The sequence below is a fragment of the Pseudoliparis swirei genome, chromosome 13, assembly GCF_029220125.1.
Source record: "Pseudoliparis swirei isolate HS2019 ecotype Mariana Trench chromosome 13, NWPU_hadal_v1, whole genome shotgun sequence".
Lineage (NCBI taxonomy): Eukaryota > Metazoa > Chordata > Actinopteri > Perciformes > Liparidae > Pseudoliparis > Pseudoliparis swirei.
Window position 1 is genome coordinate 2,743,613 of NC_079400.1, and position 20,463 is coordinate 2,764,075.

The window sequence follows — 20,463 nt, forward strand, 5'->3', positions numbered from 1 at the left end:
CTAAGCGGGATTCTTCGAGATTAGTTGAACGCCATATGCGTCAAAGCTTTAACGACGTTGCTTCAGTTTGCGGGTCTGAGGGTTATACCAGGAGCAAACCTCCTCTTCCTCACTGTCTTCTTCTTCAGAGGGGCTATCGAGTCCAGTGTCATTCTCAGAGAGCCTGTGGCACTGTCAACAAGATGATCAATCTGGGACGGACTAAAGTTAGACCAGGAGTCCTCTGTTATATTGAGGCGTGGTCGAATCAAATACAGAAGGAATCGCTTCTTTAAATTTAGCTACAGCACTATCAGTTAGACATCTAGTGTAGAAACTATTGACTAACGGAGTACACTCCGGTAGTATAAATTCAAAAGTTATGAGGTTGTGGTCTGACAGAAGAGGATTCTGTGGGAAGACGTTCAAATGCTCAATGTCAACGCCATAAGTAAGAACAAGATCAAGCGTGTGGCCAAAGCTGTGAGTGGGTTTCTGTACTCTCTGACAGAAGCCAATCGAGTCCAACAAGGAGATGAATGCAGCACTAAGGCAATCATTATCAACATCCACATGGATATTAAAATCTCCAACAATAATAACTTTATCGGTTTTAAGAACCAAACTTGATATAAATTCTGAGAATTCAGATATAAACTCTGAATATGGACCTGGTGGCCGGTACAGAATCACAAATCGAATTGGCTGTAGTGTTTTCCAGGTTGGATGTGAAAGACTAAGAACAAGGCTTTCAAATGAGGTGTAGTGTAATTTTGGTTGAGGATTAATTAATAGGCTCGATTCAAAGATGGCTGCTACTCCACCTCCTCGACCGGTGCCTCGAGGAATGTGAGTATTAATATGACTTGGAGGAGTCGATTCATTCAGGCAGACATATTCTTCATGGCTCAGCCAGGTTTCAGTTAGGCAACATAAATCAATGTGATTATCTGATATTAAATCAGTCAGTAACACAGCTTTAGATGACAGAGATCGAATATTTAGGAGGCCACATTTAATAGACCTATTTTGTTGCACTGCTGAAATAATTGTGTTAACTTGTATAAGGTTATTGTGTACGACTCCTCTTCTGCTTACTTTTGATTTATTTAATTGAAGTGGCCGTGGGACAGACACAGTCTCTACTCTAAAGTCAAGGGTGGGTAACTGCTCGAATGGAAGAGCAGAGAAGGGTGTTAAACTACAACTCTGCTCCCGGTTCCTGATCTGAACCCTGGGTTGTCATAGATTAAGTCCGGTGATCAACTTGGTCATATTCGCAGAAATGAGACGCGCTCCGTCCAACGTGGGATGAATGCCGTCTCTCCTCATCAGATCAGGTTTTCCCCAGAAAGTCTTCCAGTTGTCTACGTAGCCCAGTTGTAAACAGCTTTTGTTGTCGTCTCGTCTGGTTTGTTTAATGATTTGGCGTCATGATTGACAAAAACTTTTCCCAAAAGAACTGAAACAAACTAAACCTACCAGGTTACTCGCCATGACCTGATGCCGGTTATTGCCATAATAGTCGCAGTAGTCAATATATTTGAGGTAGGCATCGGCAAAATAGACCCTGCGGGTGGTGTAGTCCAGGGCCAGGCCGTTTGGCCAGTAGAGCTTGGTGCTGACGATGACTCGTCTCATGGCTCCGTCCATGTCTGCCCGCTCAATCCTGGGGTTCTGACCCCAGTCTGACCAGAACATCAGGTTGGTGCTGGGAGGGATGACAGTGTGATGAGTCTATGTGATATCAATGTCTTGTGACTTGCTGTTTAGGCGCACAAAGGTGAAGTTTGAAGCTAAATCTAAAATAAAAAAGATAGCAATGTAATATAAAATTAAAAAACATCTAAACGCCGATGTCAGTGACTCCCAAAGAGTCTCTACTTACTAGTTACGGGGGTCTAAAACTAGTCCGCGGGGTTTGGTGATATTCTTGGTGACGAGGACTTTCCGAAAGTGCCCGTCCAGAGTGGAAACCTCAATGTTTTCCATGACAGAGTCGCTCCAATAAAGGTTCCGACCCACCCAGTCCACAGCTATACTATCTGGTACCATCAAACCAGTGGAGAACACCTAGAGCAACGACACATTACAATGAGAATATTGCCCAGTTTGATTTAGTTATGCAGGTCTTTGCAGCTATGTTTGAACTCTACTCATCAGAGCAACGTTGGGACCGGTGGTTGAAATCTCTCTCCGTGCAATAATTCCTCTTACTTCCCGTTTGCCGGTGCCGTTCTGGTAGGCACTCCATATTTTCTTCTGCGAGGCATCGGCCCAGTAGATTCTGGAAGTTATGCGATCAAAATCCACGGCCACGATGCTCGAACCGCTGATCACCGGTCGTATCTGGGGGGGTCTCATGTTGATCCGGTTGGCGATGATCTGGCTCCGCTTGGCAACCAGAAGAACCGCTGCTAGTCGGTCTAAGGGCAGAAAAAACAACTTGTTCCCTTCCTCATCCGAGGTGCATCTTTGTGTGTACGGTTAGATGATGCTCATGAGAATACTTTTAAATACAAATACTACACACAAAGAAACGTAAATTATGAGTAGTATGCTTTGTTTGAATGGATGTAATAACATTGTTAGTTGCTTTAAGTTCCTCAACATGCTACATTTAGTTCTTGTATTTTGACTTTAACAGATGGATATGAATGCAATGACCCAAAACCACAAGAGGTATTACATAAGTCCAGCATTTTATTAATTGCAATGTTTTTGTAATGTCATGTTTGTTGCTCACCTGCAGCTTTACAGGTGCGCCCATCAGGCTCCAGGAGGTAACCGTATGAGCAGTAGCACCTGAACCTTCCTCTCTCGTTGAAGCACTGCTGGCTGCAGAAACCCGGGATCAGACACTCGTCGATGTCCTCGCAGGTCTTGGAGTCGTTGAGGAGCTGAAATCCAGCGGGGCAGGTGCACTGGGCACCAAACGGTCCTTGGACGCAGTCGTTGCTGCAGCCGCCGTTGTTCAGCACACAGTCGTCTTGACCTTCATGGAATTACACAACAGTGAGTCAGTAGAAGGTATTCATGAGGCATCCTGCTGTGATTGTTGTTGCTTTATGTTTATTCTCAATATATTGTGTTGCATTCGTCTATATCCTACGGTCCTCTCCTCATTTCTACTTTAATAGCGGTCATGTTTTTGACATGTATTATTTTTCGATTGATTCATATCATTCTTACCTACTGTACAACAAAGCCATTCGGTTAATTATGTTATTTTAAGGAATACTTTTTTGCAGAGGTTTAATTATGGTAAATAATGCATGATATTTGAGTTTAAGTTTAGATTATTTCGATCAGCAAAATATACAACAATCAGAATTCAACAAAAGAAGAAAGAGCTGACCGAAAGGGTCGAGGCTGAAGCTACCGAGCTTATAAGTGTCCTAACCTATGATTTCTCAAAAAAACTTATTTCAAAGAACCATATATATATATATATATATATACATACACACATACATATATACATAAAACAAACCAGAATTTCAAGAAGTTGTCCCCACTCACTGCAGATGGGCGACTCGTCGGCTCCGTTGGGACAGTCCCTCTGGCCATTGCACACCTTGTCCAGCTCAATGCAGAGCTGGTCGGTGGGGCACTGCCACTGTCCCGAGGGGCAACTAAATGGAGGGGTGGGGCAGTTCTGCTCATCACTCGTGTCCCGGCAGTCGTCGTCGCCGTCACACAACCAGCTCGCCGGGATGCAGATCTTGTTGGTGCACTGGATGTAATTGGATCGGCAGGTGACAGGTGGGCAGGAGTTGTGTTCGTCCGATGCATCCTCACAGTCTGCGTAGCCGTCACACTCCCACACATCGGGCACGCAGAAACCATCGGCCTGGCACTGGAACTCGTTGTCGTGGCAGAGGCCAGGACCTCGAGTGGCTGGAGGACGGAGGAGCAACACATTTATTTTTATTTTTATTAAACTGCTTTCTCAGAGAAATTAAAGTTACGTTCCAACAGGAAACTGAAACACTGAAAATCAAGATGTAAATGAACTGTTCAGTTCAACATGTATTTCCTATCCGAATGAATAATATCAACAATAAAGTTGACAGAATTTCAAGTGGTGCACTGAGTCATAATGTCATGATTAGCAAACACAATTGATATATTTGTTATGTCGTCATTTTGGGGCGCACGCTTACGGCAGTCTCTTTCATCAGAATGGTCCCTGCAGTCAAAGACTCTGTCACACCGATATCTGGAATGGACACACTGGTCCGCACTGGCGCAGGAAAACTCATAGGAGGCGCAGGCAAACTCTTCAGGTGGAAAGGAGACATTAAAAAGGCAAAAGATAATTAAACTGAAATATAAAAACATAAACGATATTGCACAACCCTAAAAATGAATAAGTTCTTTTGTCTTATATAACTCAAAAAATATTAAAGTCATAGTGATTTCTACCACAGTTCTTCTCATCAGAGCCATCCAGACAGTCCTGGTCTCCATCACATATGTATGAGTTGTAGATGCAGCGGTGGTCGGGACACAGGAAGTAGGAAGGAGGGCACGTGGTGATGGTTGAATCTGTCAATCACAGATACAGCTCATTACCTTCGCATTGAAAATGCGGAAGGTTATGTTTTGATTGCCGTGTATTTATTTGTATGCGTGTTACTCGCATAACTCAAAAAGTATTAAACCGAATCGCATGAAATTTGGTGGGATGATTGGTTATTATCCAGGGACCATTCGATTAGATTTTGGGATCAATCGGGTTAAAGGTCAAGGTTAAGGTCATGAAAAGGTCAAAATCTTCTTTTTACCATAGCGGTCAATTTCTATCCAATCGGCATGCAACTAATGCCAACATTTTCATAATTCAATGCCCAATCTTGTGATATGCGAAGGTATGCGCTCTACCGAGTGCCCGTTCTAGTTTAACTAAATGTTTTCACATCATATTGACACATTTATGTTTGCACAACTCCGAAGTAAACTCAAAATGGACAGTGTGACTTACTGCAGTTGTGTTCATCAGAGCCATCCGAACAGTCGTTGTCACCGTCACACACCCATATTTTAGAGATGCACCTATTGTTATCACAGGTAAAGTAGTTGGCGGCGCAGGTGGTAGGGAGTCGAGTGGGACAGTTCGATTCATCCGATCCGTCGCCGCAGTCGTCCACGCCGTCACAGCGCCAACTGGACTTGATGCAGTGTTTGTTGTTGCAGGTGAACGCTCGTGGAGAGCAAGTTGCTCCTGGTGAAGACCCATGAGGCAGACAGGTGGATTAATACTTTCCTTCCACTCCTCCTTCCAGAACACATTTTGTATATCACACATTTACCTGTATCGGTGCAGTTGGCCTCATCCGTTTCATCGATGCAATCAGAAATTCCATCACAGCGGTAAGAGTTGGGTCGACAGCGGCCTTCGTCGCACTCAAAAGAGAATTGGCTACAGATGTCAGGTGGGGGAACAGATTCGTCCTTGATGCATTCCCTCTGATTGGCCTGAAGTTTCATGCCGTACGGACAGCCACACACTCGACTGGAGGAGGGAGTCGGGAAGCAGAAGTGGCTGCAGCGTCCGTTGACCACCAGGTTGCAGCGGCTCTTGAGCGCTGTCAGAAGGATGATGAAGAAGAAGAAGCAGTCGGCGAGTTTCTGGATTATCATATCTGGCTGACTCACAACTATATTTATTATTCTAGTATCAGAATGTGACATGTATATCATTCTCTTCTTTTCTAGATCCCTTTCATCACTGCTCTGCTTGCCTACTGGGAGTCAACTCTCTTGGTCCGGTTTAGTCTTACACTATCTGCAGACTCCAATGCTGTGTGTGTGTGTGTGTGTGTGTGTGTGTGTGTGTGTGTGTGTGTGTGTGTGTGTGTGTGTGTGTGTGTGTGAACTTACTGCTGTGGAAGTCGGCTGAATAGGCCTTGACGTTCATGATGCCCGTGATTCCTTGTCTGATCATAATGTTACCTCCTCCATCCCTCTTCCTCATCTCGAATACTGCTTTGGTCCTTGTATCAGACACATACAGGTAGTCTACACAAAGTAGATGGTTTAGTATTTTAACAGACTAGAAAAGGTATTAAAAACAAATCCACATTCACTAAATATTAGGGATGCACTGAATGCCATTTGTTATATTCAAAGCTTATATTGAGGTTTTCGAATGAAACTTTGAGATGAAGAGGATATTAATAATCGCAGTAAACCTGATATATGTCACGTAATCTTTATCTGCAACTTTGCAGAATTACTGTGTTAAAGTAGAAGGCAACTAGAAATGCAGAGTTTGGGTCTGAATCAAAACATTCCCACAAATAAGGGAGCTCAGGAATTTTTTAAGGTATATGATAAAGTTTTTGATTTCTTGGTGTCAAAGCTGAAGATAAACCTATATAATACTAAATATAATTGGATTTATATTGTGCATGTATATTATAGGTTTACTAGAATAAGTGTGAGTCATGAGGAGAGACCAAAAGACCCGCCTGAATAAATAGTGAGAGAAAAGGGTTGAGTTATCTGGCCGATGTTAGTAAATGTCTGTCTGTCATCTCCTTGTATGCTAATGTGACCGATCTGGTCCAATTGGGAATCCACCCAGTACAGCCTGTCCATCCTGTTGAAGACCAACAACAAGCAATCAGCCGGTGAGTATACACATACATTCTTTTATTCCTGGAAAAAGCTCGACAATTGTTCTTTTTAGGTCATCGCTGCTTACACGTAGTCAACAGAAAGCCCATACGGCCATCCCAGAGTCGTGTTGACCAGAGGAACCGCATTGCTGCCATCAGTGAAGCCTCTCATGATGACAGCTGGACGGTACCAGTCAGACCAAAACAAGAAGCTGTGGATTAACGTTTGTGGAGACACACAAGAGAGCAGATCTGTTTAGTGTCAATCATGTGTCAGAAATACAATATATTAAAAGCTTGATGTCATTCAATGTACTATAACGTCGAGCCTCAAGTACTTTTTTCCCCTGTAATGTTTCCGTAGAAAATAGAAGCAATTTACAAAATTACTGAAATTGAGTATTCCAGTAGATCACAATTAAAAAAACATCAAACTGATTTGGGAAAAACTGTAGTTCAGGAGCTGTAGTGGGTCAAACACTAATAGGATGATCGGCAGTTCAATCTCCTGCTTCTCCAATCCCCCTGACGAAGACTGTGCCATTGAGTGTGAGTGTGAGTGTGTGTGAAATGTTGAGATTAAATCCTGGTGAGTAGGTGGCACCTCTGCAATCAGGTTGTGAATGGGTGAATGTTGACATGCAAGTCCATTTACCATTTACAAAGTCAAAGATACTGAAAATACTGCATGAGCAGGATATTATTGAAAGGCAGCATAATTAAGTTTATGCTCGTCGTAATGATGCAGGCACGAGGTGATCACAAGACTGCTCCGAAAGAACCTCATAAATTCACTATTTACAAGTCATGGGATTATACAGAGAACGCCAATGCGCTTTTAAACGCTTTAAAAACTGGAGTCAATATTTAGCCAGCCAAGTCATATCGTTTACGGGACATTTAACCTTTCTTTATAATGCGTGTAATATTTAACTTATTTCATTACAGGGCTTGTACAAAGGCAGTAAAGTAATGATGTGTATTGTGTTAATCCCGTTGCTGTCCCTGAAATTTACACATTATTGACTTTGAGTTTAGTTTATTTCGATCAGCAAAATATACAAATTAGAATTCAACAAAAGAAGAAAGTGGCTGACCGAAAGGGTCGAGGCTGAAGCTCTAACCTATGATTTCTCAAAAAAAACTTATTTCAAAGAACCATATATGGTCGTATGAGCAATTGGCTGTTTGAAATTCCATCTCCCTCTTAGATCATACTCTCCCATATCTCTAAAAATGTTTTGAATATTGCCAGGAAGTAAATTATGTTTAGCTTTCAACCGAATTTGTGTCGTTTTGAACTCTACTAGATCCCTAAATTTCAGTATACGTGATTTTAAGAACAGTGCATTGGTGTGCTCAAGATATCCTCCATTATTCATTATTCTTATTGCTCTCTTTTGCATGATGCATATTGACTGTAGGGTGCATTTGTCGGTGTTCCCCCACATTTCAACACAATATGTCATGTCTGGTAGAACGAGAGTACATTAAAGTGTCTGCACTATATTGTACTTCCATTATAAATCAAAGCACTCACCCGGCACTGGGATGCACTGCGATTCCTTTTGGGTTCCTCAATCCTGTCACAATGTCTCGTCTGGACTTGTCTGGGACTCTGAAGGCCACCACCGTCTTGTAGGTGTTCGTTATCCAGAACAAGACTTTTGCGGTCCAGTCGTACGCCATGGCGTCAACCGTTCCCACTCTGTAGCCGGTCAAAATCTGTTGGACTGAGAATGGAGTAAATCGATAGCGTGATGGTGGATTAAGAATAGAGCCCTGACAGACAGGGTGTAATACGATGTTTTTTCTATCACAGAAATCTCACTTAGAGCCTAGTTGTGAGACGAATAGAATAAAAACCCACCGGTGCCATTGAGGTTCGACTTGTAGACGAGGCCTCTGGACCTGTCGTTGTAGAACAGGGCTTCCTCATTGCCGTCAAACTCCACAGCAGAGCCAGAGAAAGAGGTCCCGAGCCCCGAGAGGGAAGGGTGACGTCCTCCTGGAGGGACACGTTCAGTGGGATTCCTCGCACCCCGAGAGAGGTGGCCAACAACAAGTAGTCCTTCAGCTCTGTTCAAAGAGAGGCAAGTCAATTATATTCATCTAATATTAGCTGTTTTCAGGTTCATTATGGCTTACATTATATGCAGACCTACAAATAATTACAAATGTTTTATATATGAAATAATCATTGTAGTGGCACTCCGTATAGTTCTGGGTCTGCTGTACCACAATTTTGAGTTCAGTCTTAGAAACTATTGATTGACACGCGAGTGAGACAAGTAGTTCTTCCATAAAAAATGTTTACTAGAAAACGTAGAGTTACATGTTCACACGGTCAAAGAACGATGTCTCTTCCAACATCTGAACTCAAATCTGGACTGACGGTCCGACACGCAGGTGTTATACTGACGTAACGTCACCTGATTGGAAGCTTATATTCTGACAAGTTATTCAGCTTTTAAATACAATACTAAATTATATATGTTAACCTAAATATTCTTTCAAATCATAATGAAAAAGATTTATCTTCAGTTACCTTTTTAAATCTTTTTAAACTAAATTATTATAACAAATGAAATCATACATTTGGCTCTTACAATCATTTTGGTAACCACCATATATAGGGATATATTATTTTACATTTTGAAATATTTGAACAATACTGTTAATTTCATTGCTAATTTCCTAAACTTCCAGCGGAGCATTTTTTTACCCTCGATCGAAGGAAACTTACTAAAGCAGGTCTGCCGGTCAGGCTGCAGGTCGTAACCATGGCGACACTTGCAACGGAAGCCCAGACCTTCATTGTCGGAGCGGTGACTCAATACACAAATCTGCCGACAGCCACCGTTGTGTCTGCCACAAGGGTTCATCACTGAAAGACACAGAAAATGATATTTGTACGTAATTATGTCACATATAATCAAATATGTCTATGAAGAGAAAGAACGGGTTGAACTTTCTCGCCACTATTATTTAAAATAATTATTTACAGAGGGCGACTATGGCTCAGTAGGTAGCAGGTCCGTCTTTCAATCAGGGGGTTGGAAGTTCAATCCCCGCCTTAGTCGATGTGTCCTCGAGCAAGACACTTGACCCTGAATTGCTCCCTGTAGCTGCGTCGACGGTGTATGAAAGTAACAGGATTGTAAGTCGCTTTGGATAAAAGCGTCAGCTAAATGTAATGTACAGAGCAATCACTTCGGGAACACAAACTAAAGTTAAGAAGGTATACTATATATTAATCTGTGGCTAGCAGAAGAAAACACTGGGCCACTGAACGCTGATCTAACTTGTTGTAAGGTTCTGTTCTGTGTCTACTCGGTGTCTTCTCTTCTCTGTCTCCTGTCTCCTTGATTGTTTCATTCCCTTCACCTGCCCTCAGTCACTCTCGTCTCATGTCGTACACCCGTTTCCCCCCCTATATATTGTGCCTCTGTTGCTGGATTGTTGTCTTTTTCCCGTGGTCCTGTCTTTCATGCGTATTCCTGATTCTGCCTGTTTCGACCCCGTCTGCCTGCCCCCTTTTTGGACCTTGTTGTTTTTTGGTAAACTTTTGCCTCATTAAAGAGCGCCTTTTGTTATTCACGTTGAGCCCTGCCGGTTTCTCCTACACCTCGCTACCCGTGACACTTGCTTCAGGTTGGAGCTGCGTCTGCTTACCAACAGGTTGCAGGGCGGCGTGCGAGACTACGACATGGCCCGGTCGCTTCGTGGTGCGGTAGAGGAGAGCTGGACTGCTGCCGTTGAACCGGTTGGCTCTCACCACGCCCATCTTGACCCAGTCAGTGAAGAACACATGGTTTTCAAACACAGCAATTCCAAAAGGATATGGAGCCTGGGTTCCACCATTCAGGACTATTTTCCTGGGACACAATAAACACCGCAAAAGTTCAGCAATACATGGGAGCGTCATTGTTTCCAGTTCTCGCTTAAAGTTATTCTACGAATAGAGAGACATCTTTAAAGACAACATTTTCAGTGCAACCTTTACCTGTCCAGCCCGCTGTAGGTGACGGTCTCCACTGTGTCAAAGTGGCTGTCGGCCCAGTAGACCCTCTGGGTGACGATATCTAGAGTAATCCCTGTTGGGGTGCCGAGTCTGCGCTTCACCAGCTCCACGCGGTTACTGCCGTCCATGAAGGCGCGCTCGAGCTTCATAAACTGATTAGAAACGCCCTTGTCTGTGAAGAACATGTAGCTGCAAACAAATGAAAAATACAGACTTAAAGAGATTCTATAGAATCTATCAGATATATAAACTATTGTTATAATATAATTATATGGAGTATTTGAACATGATTATTTTTAGATGTTGAAGAATTGACATTGAATTACTGTATTTTACCATAAATAACTGATAATTAGAATGATAATGACAACAAGTAAACACATAATCTTTGGCAAATGAGCAGACTTTGGTATTTAGCAGGATTTACCATATTGCATTAACTACGTTTCCATACTTTTACATATTTTTTTACAGAGCATTACATGATTAAATTCAGATGTTATCATCAGCATTTGAACCCACCCCACTGTAGGGTCCAGGACGAGGCCATGGGGAGTTTGCAGGTTCTCAGCCACCAGCGTTACCCGATTATCTCCATCAAAGTTGCACATGTCGATTCGCTCCATCGTGGCCTCCAAGACATAAAGTTTGAAGTTGATCCAATCAACAGCGAGGTTCTGGACACTCTGGACCGCAGTCGTCAGAACCTCCTTAATGTTTCCCCCATTGTAGTTGACAGAGTACACCTGGCAAAAGGATTTAAGGGTTTAAAATATTGCTGCTGAATTATAATGTTGCAGTTCCAATACACAATTAGCTTGGTTTTTCCAATCATTTAAAAAAGAAGCGGTTCTAAAGTTGATCACAAAAGGTCTCTGTGATCCTGACTGACCTTTTTGGTATATGTATCACTCCAGAAGACGATGTCACTGTGCCAGTGATATGCCACCCCGATAGCATATCCTTTGCCCTGCGATGGCACCAGAGTTCTGACAAAGCGTCCGTGTACGTCAGCCATCATCACATCACCACCATTGGTGAAAATGAGCTGTGGCATTCCAGCTGGAAAACAGATTTTTTTTTCATGTATTTAAAAAAAATGTATGGCCATCTTAGATATTTGATAGAATTACGCAAAATATACATATTTTAAGAAACCAAGTATTATACACTACCATTCAAAAGTTTAGGGTCATCCAGACAATTTCGTGTCTTCCATGAAAACTCACTTTTATTTATCAAATGAATTGAAAATTGAATAGATAATATAGTCAAGACAGTGACAAGGTTAGAAATAATGATTAATATTTGAAGTATTAATTTTGTTCTTCAAATTTAAAGCTCAAAGGAAGGCCAGTTGTATAGCTTATATCACCAGCATAACTGTTTTCAGCTGTGCTAACATAATTGCACAAGGGTTTTCTAATCAGATATTAGTCTTCTAAGGCGATTAGCAAACACAATGTACCATTAGAACACTGGAGTGATAGTTGATGGAAATGGGCCTCTATACACCGATGGAGATATTTCATTAGAAACCAGACGTTTCCACCTAGAATAGTCATTTACCACATTAACAATGTATAGAGGGTATTTTTGATTAATGTTATCTTTATTGAAAAAACAGTGCTTTTCTTTGAAAAATAAAGACATTTCTAAGTGACCCCAAACTTTTGACCGGTAGTGTAGATATAGTCTCTTATCTTTCTGAGCAACACACCAGAGATTGCATTGTCACTTTAAAGTCGTGTCCTCTTATCTAGTTCATGTTGATCTTTAAAACAAACCCACACACGGTGCAGCAGCAGATAGGTGTCGTATAAAGCTACCGTGTGAGTTATGACTCCCTGTACCTGACACATTGGCTTTGCAGACATGACCCTGCTCCAAGAAGTATCCATCGGCGCAGCTGCAGTGGTGCGTCCCAGGACGATCTTCGCACAGCTGGTCACAGACCCCCCAGATTTGGCAGTCGTTATAGTCTAGGCAATAAGACAAACAGACATTGATGTTATCGGCATTAAGGGAAGGAGCTATACCAATGATTTGCAACCAGAGTACGGAGAAAATTAAGCAAGTCTATTTTCGCACTTTAAAGCTGACTCGCGTTAAAAGCTAAGACGAAAAGACTGAGACTGTTTGACCAAGAGCTCTATTCTGAAGCTCACCACTAAAGCTCTGGGATCATTTGTACGGCAAAAATAATAATACTTTCAAGAAAATGGTATCTTGTAACGTATATGAGTTGACGTGGAAGTCATCCAACTCCATCAATTGCCCCATTCTTACTAAATATTGTTGTGTTGCTTCACTACAGGACGCATTTAAAGAATATATATTGTGTTTTCAGGAAAACATTATATGATATATGGCACTCACCTACACAGGAACGGCTGTCAATGGCGACAGTGAAACCATCAGGGCAGTAGCAAGCACCTCCCTCAGGTGACAGGTGGCAGAGGAACTCGCAACTCAAGGCGGAGCACTGCTCCAGGCCTGTGAGTGAAAATCATGGAAATCACCATTGTGATCTCATCTCGGATGCAATGTATGTTGTCATTATTTGGGATTATCATTTACACAGCTTCGTCCACCAGAACATCCTTTGATAATGACCGTGACCAGCATTATAGAGACCGTCAACTGAGCGGAGGCCATTCTTTTTAACCTTAAGAAAATGACCTAATAAAGGTTAATCTTAAACCAGGCGTGTGTGTGAAGGCAGTGATAAGGAAGGCTTGAGTACCACATAGCAGCCTCAACAGCTGACTTCTGAGGAACATTTATGAGAACAATAAACTTTAATGTCTAAAACCCGTGCGCCTACATTTCTAGCCCCGTGCAAGTGCTGCATCTGTGGGACGCTCTACATGCGACCAGAAGAAGTCGCTCTCCTTTAGGAAACAGTAATTTAGTGTTTTCATTTTCCTGATCAAGCTATCTTCCCCATATACGTCTAATCATAAAGCAAGGAATATCTGTCTATCTATGCTGTGTCCTTCACATGTCCCAAGACATCCAATTGACTTCACACTTGGAAGAAGTATCGCCGGGACCCCCTCGAGTGCTCCGTCCAGTTTGGTGCAATTTGGATTTGCGACACATTCATTATTATCAACTTTTAATTAAAAAAGCAAACATAGTCCGTGGCTTCACGGGTCTGTAAGTGTGACTTACTGCAGGTTTTGTGCGCTGTGGAGTTGTTCTCATCCGTTCCTCCAGGACAGTCAGGTTCGCCGTCACACACTTTGCCCACTGGTATACATGCTGTCGCCCCCGGGCATCCCCACTCACCAGGGTAGCAGTCACGAGAGTTACTATCTGAAAACCACATCTTATGAACTAGAAACATTTCCACATGCTATTCTTTAAGTTATGCAAAAAGCAGTTTTTCTTTTTATATTTTATTTAGACTACTCTTTACAGTTTCCTGTTGGCATGTTTTTCAAAATAAGTTATTCCATTACTTTTAAGAATTCATTTGTCACTTGTTTCTCATCGTGTTTCCAACATTTCTGAATGAAACTCCTCAGCTACACCAACACATGCATGGCATTGTTCAATAACAACTGTTAATATTTATACTTATGTCTCACCACATCCTCTCTCATCACTGTAGTCCCCACAGTCATTGAAATGGTCACACACCCAGCGCTGAGGAATACAACGGCCACTGGAACATGTGAACTCAGCGCCACTACAGCTCTGGTACACTAAAGAGTAAATAGATAATACTCATATTTAATCTGATTACCCACAACATTTTACATTTAGAAATCCCAACACAAATATAATTTTGTATTATTTACATTTTATATTTGTGATTATTATGATAGAACTTCTGGGTAGGACAATGAAATAGGCCATACAAATAAATAAACAATACATACATTAAGAGATAAGCTTTGTTTGCTACCCAACAATTGCACTTGTAAAATGTACAACAGCAGAAAGGTATACAATAATGTTTTTTATTATTGTCTAACTTATGTAAATGACATAATGACAGTCATATTAACACAAGCATTTGTAAATCTATTCAGAATAATGAGCAGTTCGTCCTCTAAACAGAAATAACTGTTGTCCATCTTTATACATCCACAGTAACTAAAAACAAATGCCCTATCTTACTTTTCATTTTACAATGAATAAATATGTTTGAAGACTTCTTATAGTTTCAATATGTAATAACTGTATTCCATTGGATGTGAAAATGATTAAACAATGAATTTGATTTCAGGTAAAAGGTTAAAAAACAATCAACTATGTCCTCTTGAAATGAGACAGCTCAGTTAATAATAATAACAATAATTCAAACTTATATAGTACTTTTCTAAATACACAAATATGCTTAAGTTAAGCTTAAGTTAAATGTTAAGTCACATCATCCTTACCACAGCCTTCCTCATCACTGCCGTCTCCACAGTCATTCCAGTGGTCACACACAAAGGAATGTGGGATGCAGTAGCCATTTTCACACTGATACTGGTGGATGGGACAGTGCTGTGTAGCTGAGAATTAAAAACAGACTGAAATCAGAAGGTCATAATTTCAGTGAACAACCGCGGCACGCTCGAAACAACTATGGGCAACTTGTGCTGAAGCGACTAGACGGCGGTTCAGTGTCACAATGAAACTTAAAAAAGTACCAAAGGGTGATGTTTATGTTATGGTTAAGCTTCAACTTCAGGAAGGATAATGTTCCTACGTTGAGGTTAGACTATTCTTGTTACCGTACATCTATGTAAAAATAAAACCGAATAAGAGGTGCGCATTGAACAAATAGATTGACATATGATGATTTTCAACGCTAGTTTGTAAGTAAGTAAGTAAGTAAGTAAGTAAAAGTTTATTTATATAGCGCCCTTCGCAGTACGAATACACAGAGTGCTTTACAATAAAAACAATAAAAACAGTAAAAACAGTACAACATCATCAATATCATCATGTTAAACAAAGCAGCAAGGTGCTGAAACCAGTGCTACATCACAAATTGCGGGTGCATTACCTCCAGTACACAAGACTTTTGAGCAGTCACAAACGCAGTAGAAGAAACCAACAAACAATAAATTAAACATAGAGAGCAGAAAACCGATAACACACAGAAACCTAACCCAGAAATGCCTGTTTGTAGAGATGTGTTTTTAGCTGATTTCTGAAGCTTTTTCGGACTGAGCTGCTCTCAACACCTGCGGAAGTGTGTTCCACAGGCGTGGGGCGACTGCAGCAAAGGACCGATCGCCCTTTGTTTTTAATCGTGTGCGCGGCACTGCCAGGAGCCCCTGGTCAGCTGACCGTAAGGACCGGCTGGGGGTGTGCTGTATGATGAGGTCATGTATATAACTGGGGGCGAGGCCGTGTATGGACTTAAAGGTAAAGAGAAGCACTTTGTACTGGATCCTATACTGGATTGGTAACCAGTGTAGGGCAGCCAGTATAGGGGTGATGTGACACGATTTCTTTGACCTGGTGAGTAATCTGGCAGCTGCATTTTGAACCAGTTGGAGGCGGTTTATGGATGCCTGGTTTAGACAGGTGAACAGTGAGTTGCAATAATCCAGTCTGGAGGATACAAAGGCATGTATAGCCATTTCCATCTCAGAGTGGGCGATGATGGAACGCAATTTCGCGATGTTTCGCAGGTGGAAAAAGCAATTGCGACTCAGAGTCTTGACATGTTTATCCAGCAGCATTGCCTGGTCAAAATGAATACCGAGGTTTTTAATGGTTGGGTGGACATTATTTTGTGAGGCTCAGGTGCAGAGAGACAGGCTGGACTCCAGGTTTGAGTGAAACAAAAAACACTTTACTTCAGAAAAAAAGGTAAAACATAAAAACTCTGGCTTGAAAGCAACTACAAAAAACTCTAGGAATCACCACACGAACAAAGAATGAGACATCGAAACAGAGACACTATGAGACTGAGATAAAGACAACAAACCGACAAGGGAAAGAGTGGCACAATATATAGGGGGAAAACACACAGGTGTACGGCATGAGACAATCAGGGAGACACGAGTGGCTGAGGGCAGGTGAAGGGAATTAACTAATCAAGGAGAGAGAGGAGTGGCCGAGGGCAGGTGAAGGGAATTAACCAATTAAGGAGAGAGAGGAGTGGCTGAGGGCAGGTGAAGGGAATTAACTAATCAAGGAGAGAGAGGAGTGGCTGAGGGCAGGTGAAGGGAATTAACTAATCAAGGAGAGAGAGGAGTGGCTGAGGGCAGGTGAAGGAAATTAACTAATCAAGGAGAGAGAGGAGTGGCTGAGGGCAGGTGAAGGGAATTAACTAATCAAGGAGAGAGAGGAGTGGCTGAGGGCAGGTGAAGGGAATTAACTAATCTAGGAGAGAGAGGAGTGGCTGAGGGCAGGTGAAGGGAATTAACTAATTAAGGAGAGAGAGGAGTGGCTGAGCAGCTGCTATTAGATTTAGCTAACTAGCTAACTGTAACCAAACAAAGATGGCGGTGGGAAGTGACATTCTCCCTCCTACATTGTACCACATATTCAATCAGATTGATTGTACAACTCAAGAAAAATATGAATTGTGATCCAGAATAAAATGCAAAATAATGCAAACAATATTTTTTGGAAAGTATCTTTTTATTTTTAAGTTAATGTTTTCTACGATAAGAAATTAACTTGCAGCAAATTGTGATAGGCTGTGGTTCAAGTATGTGTTAGATAGATTAGAACAATTGAATGTACATGTCCTGTTGTCCATGTTTAATCAACGTGGCTCGCTGTCAGTCTCATCTACTCACTGCAGTTGAATTCATCAGAGCCATCCCGGCAGTCCTGCAGGCCGTTGCAGTACTGAGGGTGTTCGTAACAGGCGCCATTGGCACACGTCTTCTCAGTGCAATGCGGATAGTCTGCAAAAAATGTGCATTTTATTTATTAAAAGAACGATACAATTCCTTGCCAACATTTCTTTTAACCCTCCTATTACCTTTGGGGTCAATTTGAACCCATTCAATATTTGACGTCTCCAAAAAAATGATTGATATCCTTTTTTCCCTTCATATTTCATGACTTGAAAACTGAAAAAACATAAAATAAACATGATGATATGTTTTCAATGTCCTGTACACAACTTGTATGCATTGGTGTTCTTTGGGGTCAATTTGACCCCAGGCTGTTTTTCACTGTGTCAAACATATAAGAACTAGAATATATCACAAGATTGGGCATTGAATTATGAACATGTTGGCATTAGTTGCATGCCAATTGGACAAAAATGTATCGTGCTATGGTAAAAAAAAACGATTTTGACCTTTCCATGACCTTGACCTTGACCTTTGACCCGATTGATCCCGAAATCTAATCAAATGGTCCCCGGATAATAACCAATCATCCCACCAAATTCCATGCGATTCAAGAAGATGTTGACCTTTTCATGACCTTGACCTTGACCTTTGACCCGATCGATTCCAAAATCTAATCAACTGATAATAACCAATCATCCCACCAAATTTCATGCGATTCGGTTCAATACTTTTTGAGTTCTGCGAATAACACGCATACAAACTAGAACGGGCACTCGGTAGAGCGCATACCTTCGCATATCACAAGATTGGGCATTGAATTATGAACATTTTGGCATTAGATGCATGCCAATTGGATAAAAATTGACCGTGCTATGGTAAAAAGAAGATGTTGACCTTTTCATGACCTTGACCTTTGACCCGATTGATCCCAAAATCGAATCAAATGGTCCCCGGATAATAACCAATCATCCCACCAAATTTCATGCGATTCGGTTTAATACTTTTTGTGTTATGCGATTAACACGCATACAAATAAATAAATGAATACACGGCGATCAAAACATAACCTTCCGCATTTTCAATGCGAAGGTAATAAATAAATAAATAAATAAATACACGGCGATCAAAACATAACCTTCCGCATTTTCAATGCAAAGGTAAATATAAACTTTTGTATTTCTTTATAAGGCTATTTAGGTAGTCAACAAACAAACATAAAGTACCTCACACTTAAACTTGGGAAACAATATTCATTCTAATCATTTTCTGTAGGTTTTAATTGCTGGGATCAAATTGACCACAAGGGTAAAATATGTCAGTAAATATAAAGGTAACAGGAGGGTTAAAGGATCCATACGAAAAACTACTTATTATAGGTAATAAGAGGATGAAACAAAAGGGGGAAAGAAACTTTGTGACATTGTGATTTTTTGACTGACATCCAGCTGCAGAGCTTCAGGTTTACTGTAGATGCAAAAGTCTTACTGCAGTTGTTCTCATCCGAGTTGTCCACGCAGTCCTTCACGTGGTCACATCTGTATGTGTCGGGGATACACTGGCCCTCCTGGCAGGTGAACTGGTCTGGGCTGCAGGGCCGTCCATCTGAACCAAGAGCATGCGGGGGAGTTGTGTTTCAAAATGCACGAAATGACAAAATACTTGGAGGGTAGTTTCTCTCATTGCAAACAACAGCTAATAAGCAATCGCGTTGCATACCGCAGGTTCTTTCTTCATCCGAACCATCGATGCAGTCTTCCTCGCCGTCACAAACAAATCCCAAAGAGACGCATTCGCCGCTCGTCACGCACTGAAATTCCTGCGAGGTGCACGATGGAGTCGCTGCCGCAAAGAACATAACCATCGAAGAGTTACTCTTCTCTTTGTTGCTTTTTTTCTGGAAAACTGTATTTCCCTCTTAACAGATTATTATACAGACGTTCATATTAGTTTGTGTGGTGAATTTATACAATCATTGGAAACGCTGGGTTTTAAGAATGGTTTTGTTTGGGGCTGTCTTTGTTTCCAGGGATTAGGTGTAAAACTCACGACAGTTCAGCTCATCTGAGTCATCTGCGCAGTCTTTAGTCCCATCACATCTCCAAGCTACGTTGATGCACTGTCCACTGGTGCACTGGAACTCCCCACTGCTGCAACTTCCTGCACACACACACACACACACACACACACACACACACACACACACACACACACACACACACACACACACACACACACAGTTCATTAACACATTTCATATTTTAAGATACAATGTCAGATGTTCATGTTGCTGAAATGCAAAAAATGCTTTTTACAGTTTCCTGACGAATGAGTTACCGTGTTTATGACAGCTTATGACAGTTTATGTGTGCAACATTTGAACCTTCAAACATGTGATTCGGCTATCAAAAGATAGTTAATTCTTAACCATGATTACACAGGCCACTTCCATTATCTTGAAGTAGACAATCAACCATTTTATATATATATAATTGAAGTTGAAGTTGGAAAAAGCAGAGGGACGGCTACTTTGTATATTACTTCTGCATTCATACATTTTTCAGTATTTTATTAAGTGTAATTTCGAATGCAGCACAATATAACATTTTCATTTTGTACAACTGAAAACCGTTCAAAGGCTATAAGAATATTATGTATATAATTGAAAGCTGAACATTATATTATAACAACATTTATAAGTGGTATATCAATTATTTAAGATCAAATAATTCCAATACATCTCATAGTATCATGATTTATTTTGTAAATAATGTCTTGCTGTGTCAAACTATTAAAATATCATAGAAGCAAAAATATATTTGCATTTTTGTAACTCAAAAATTAGCATAATTTTAAAAGATGAAATCCCTTAGAGCTCAATATTACACATTGATGATGCAAACATACAACAACTGATCATTGCTAAGCATTTGTATTCTTCTCTCATTACATATCTTTAACATTTCTATGACTAGAAAACATATTGTTACAGTGCACACATACCTTGAGTAAGTTGAATTCCTTGGGACAGCAGTAGAAGAAACAGAAAATGAAGACCTTTAAGGCCCAT

The 20,463-nt window shown here is 41.1% G+C and overlaps 1 protein-coding gene across 1 annotated transcript in view; it reads right to left on the reverse strand.

Annotated features, from left to right (window-relative positions):
* Window positions 1-20,463, reverse strand: part of lrp2b (low density lipoprotein receptor-related protein 2b) — a 56,616-nt gene extending 36,153 nt beyond the window's left edge. The window contains 30 exon segments of the mRNA XM_056429626.1: window positions 1,462-1,690; window positions 1,868-2,052; window positions 2,197-2,405; window positions 2,726-2,974; window positions 3,502-3,879; window positions 4,146-4,262; window positions 4,408-4,530; window positions 4,967-5,206; window positions 5,295-5,570; window positions 5,866-6,003; window positions 6,456-6,586; window positions 6,692-6,817; window positions 8,146-8,338; window positions 8,476-8,595; window positions 8,598-8,684; window positions 9,352-9,492; window positions 10,281-10,483; window positions 10,612-10,818; window positions 11,152-11,375; window positions 11,522-11,691; window positions 12,483-12,611; window positions 13,009-13,125; window positions 13,807-13,950; window positions 14,226-14,342; window positions 15,024-15,140; window positions 17,391-17,501; window positions 18,882-18,998; window positions 19,113-19,235; window positions 19,443-19,553; window positions 20,397-20,463. Of these exon segments, the coding sequence (XP_056285601.1) occupies window positions 1,462-1,690; window positions 1,868-2,052; window positions 2,197-2,405; window positions 2,726-2,974; window positions 3,502-3,879; window positions 4,146-4,262; window positions 4,408-4,530; window positions 4,967-5,206; window positions 5,295-5,570; window positions 5,866-6,003; window positions 6,456-6,586; window positions 6,692-6,817; window positions 8,146-8,338; window positions 8,476-8,595; window positions 8,598-8,684; window positions 9,352-9,492; window positions 10,281-10,483; window positions 10,612-10,818; window positions 11,152-11,375; window positions 11,522-11,691; window positions 12,483-12,611; window positions 13,009-13,125; window positions 13,807-13,950; window positions 14,226-14,342; window positions 15,024-15,140; window positions 17,391-17,501; window positions 18,882-18,998; window positions 19,113-19,235; window positions 19,443-19,553; window positions 20,397-20,463 (4,899 nt within the window).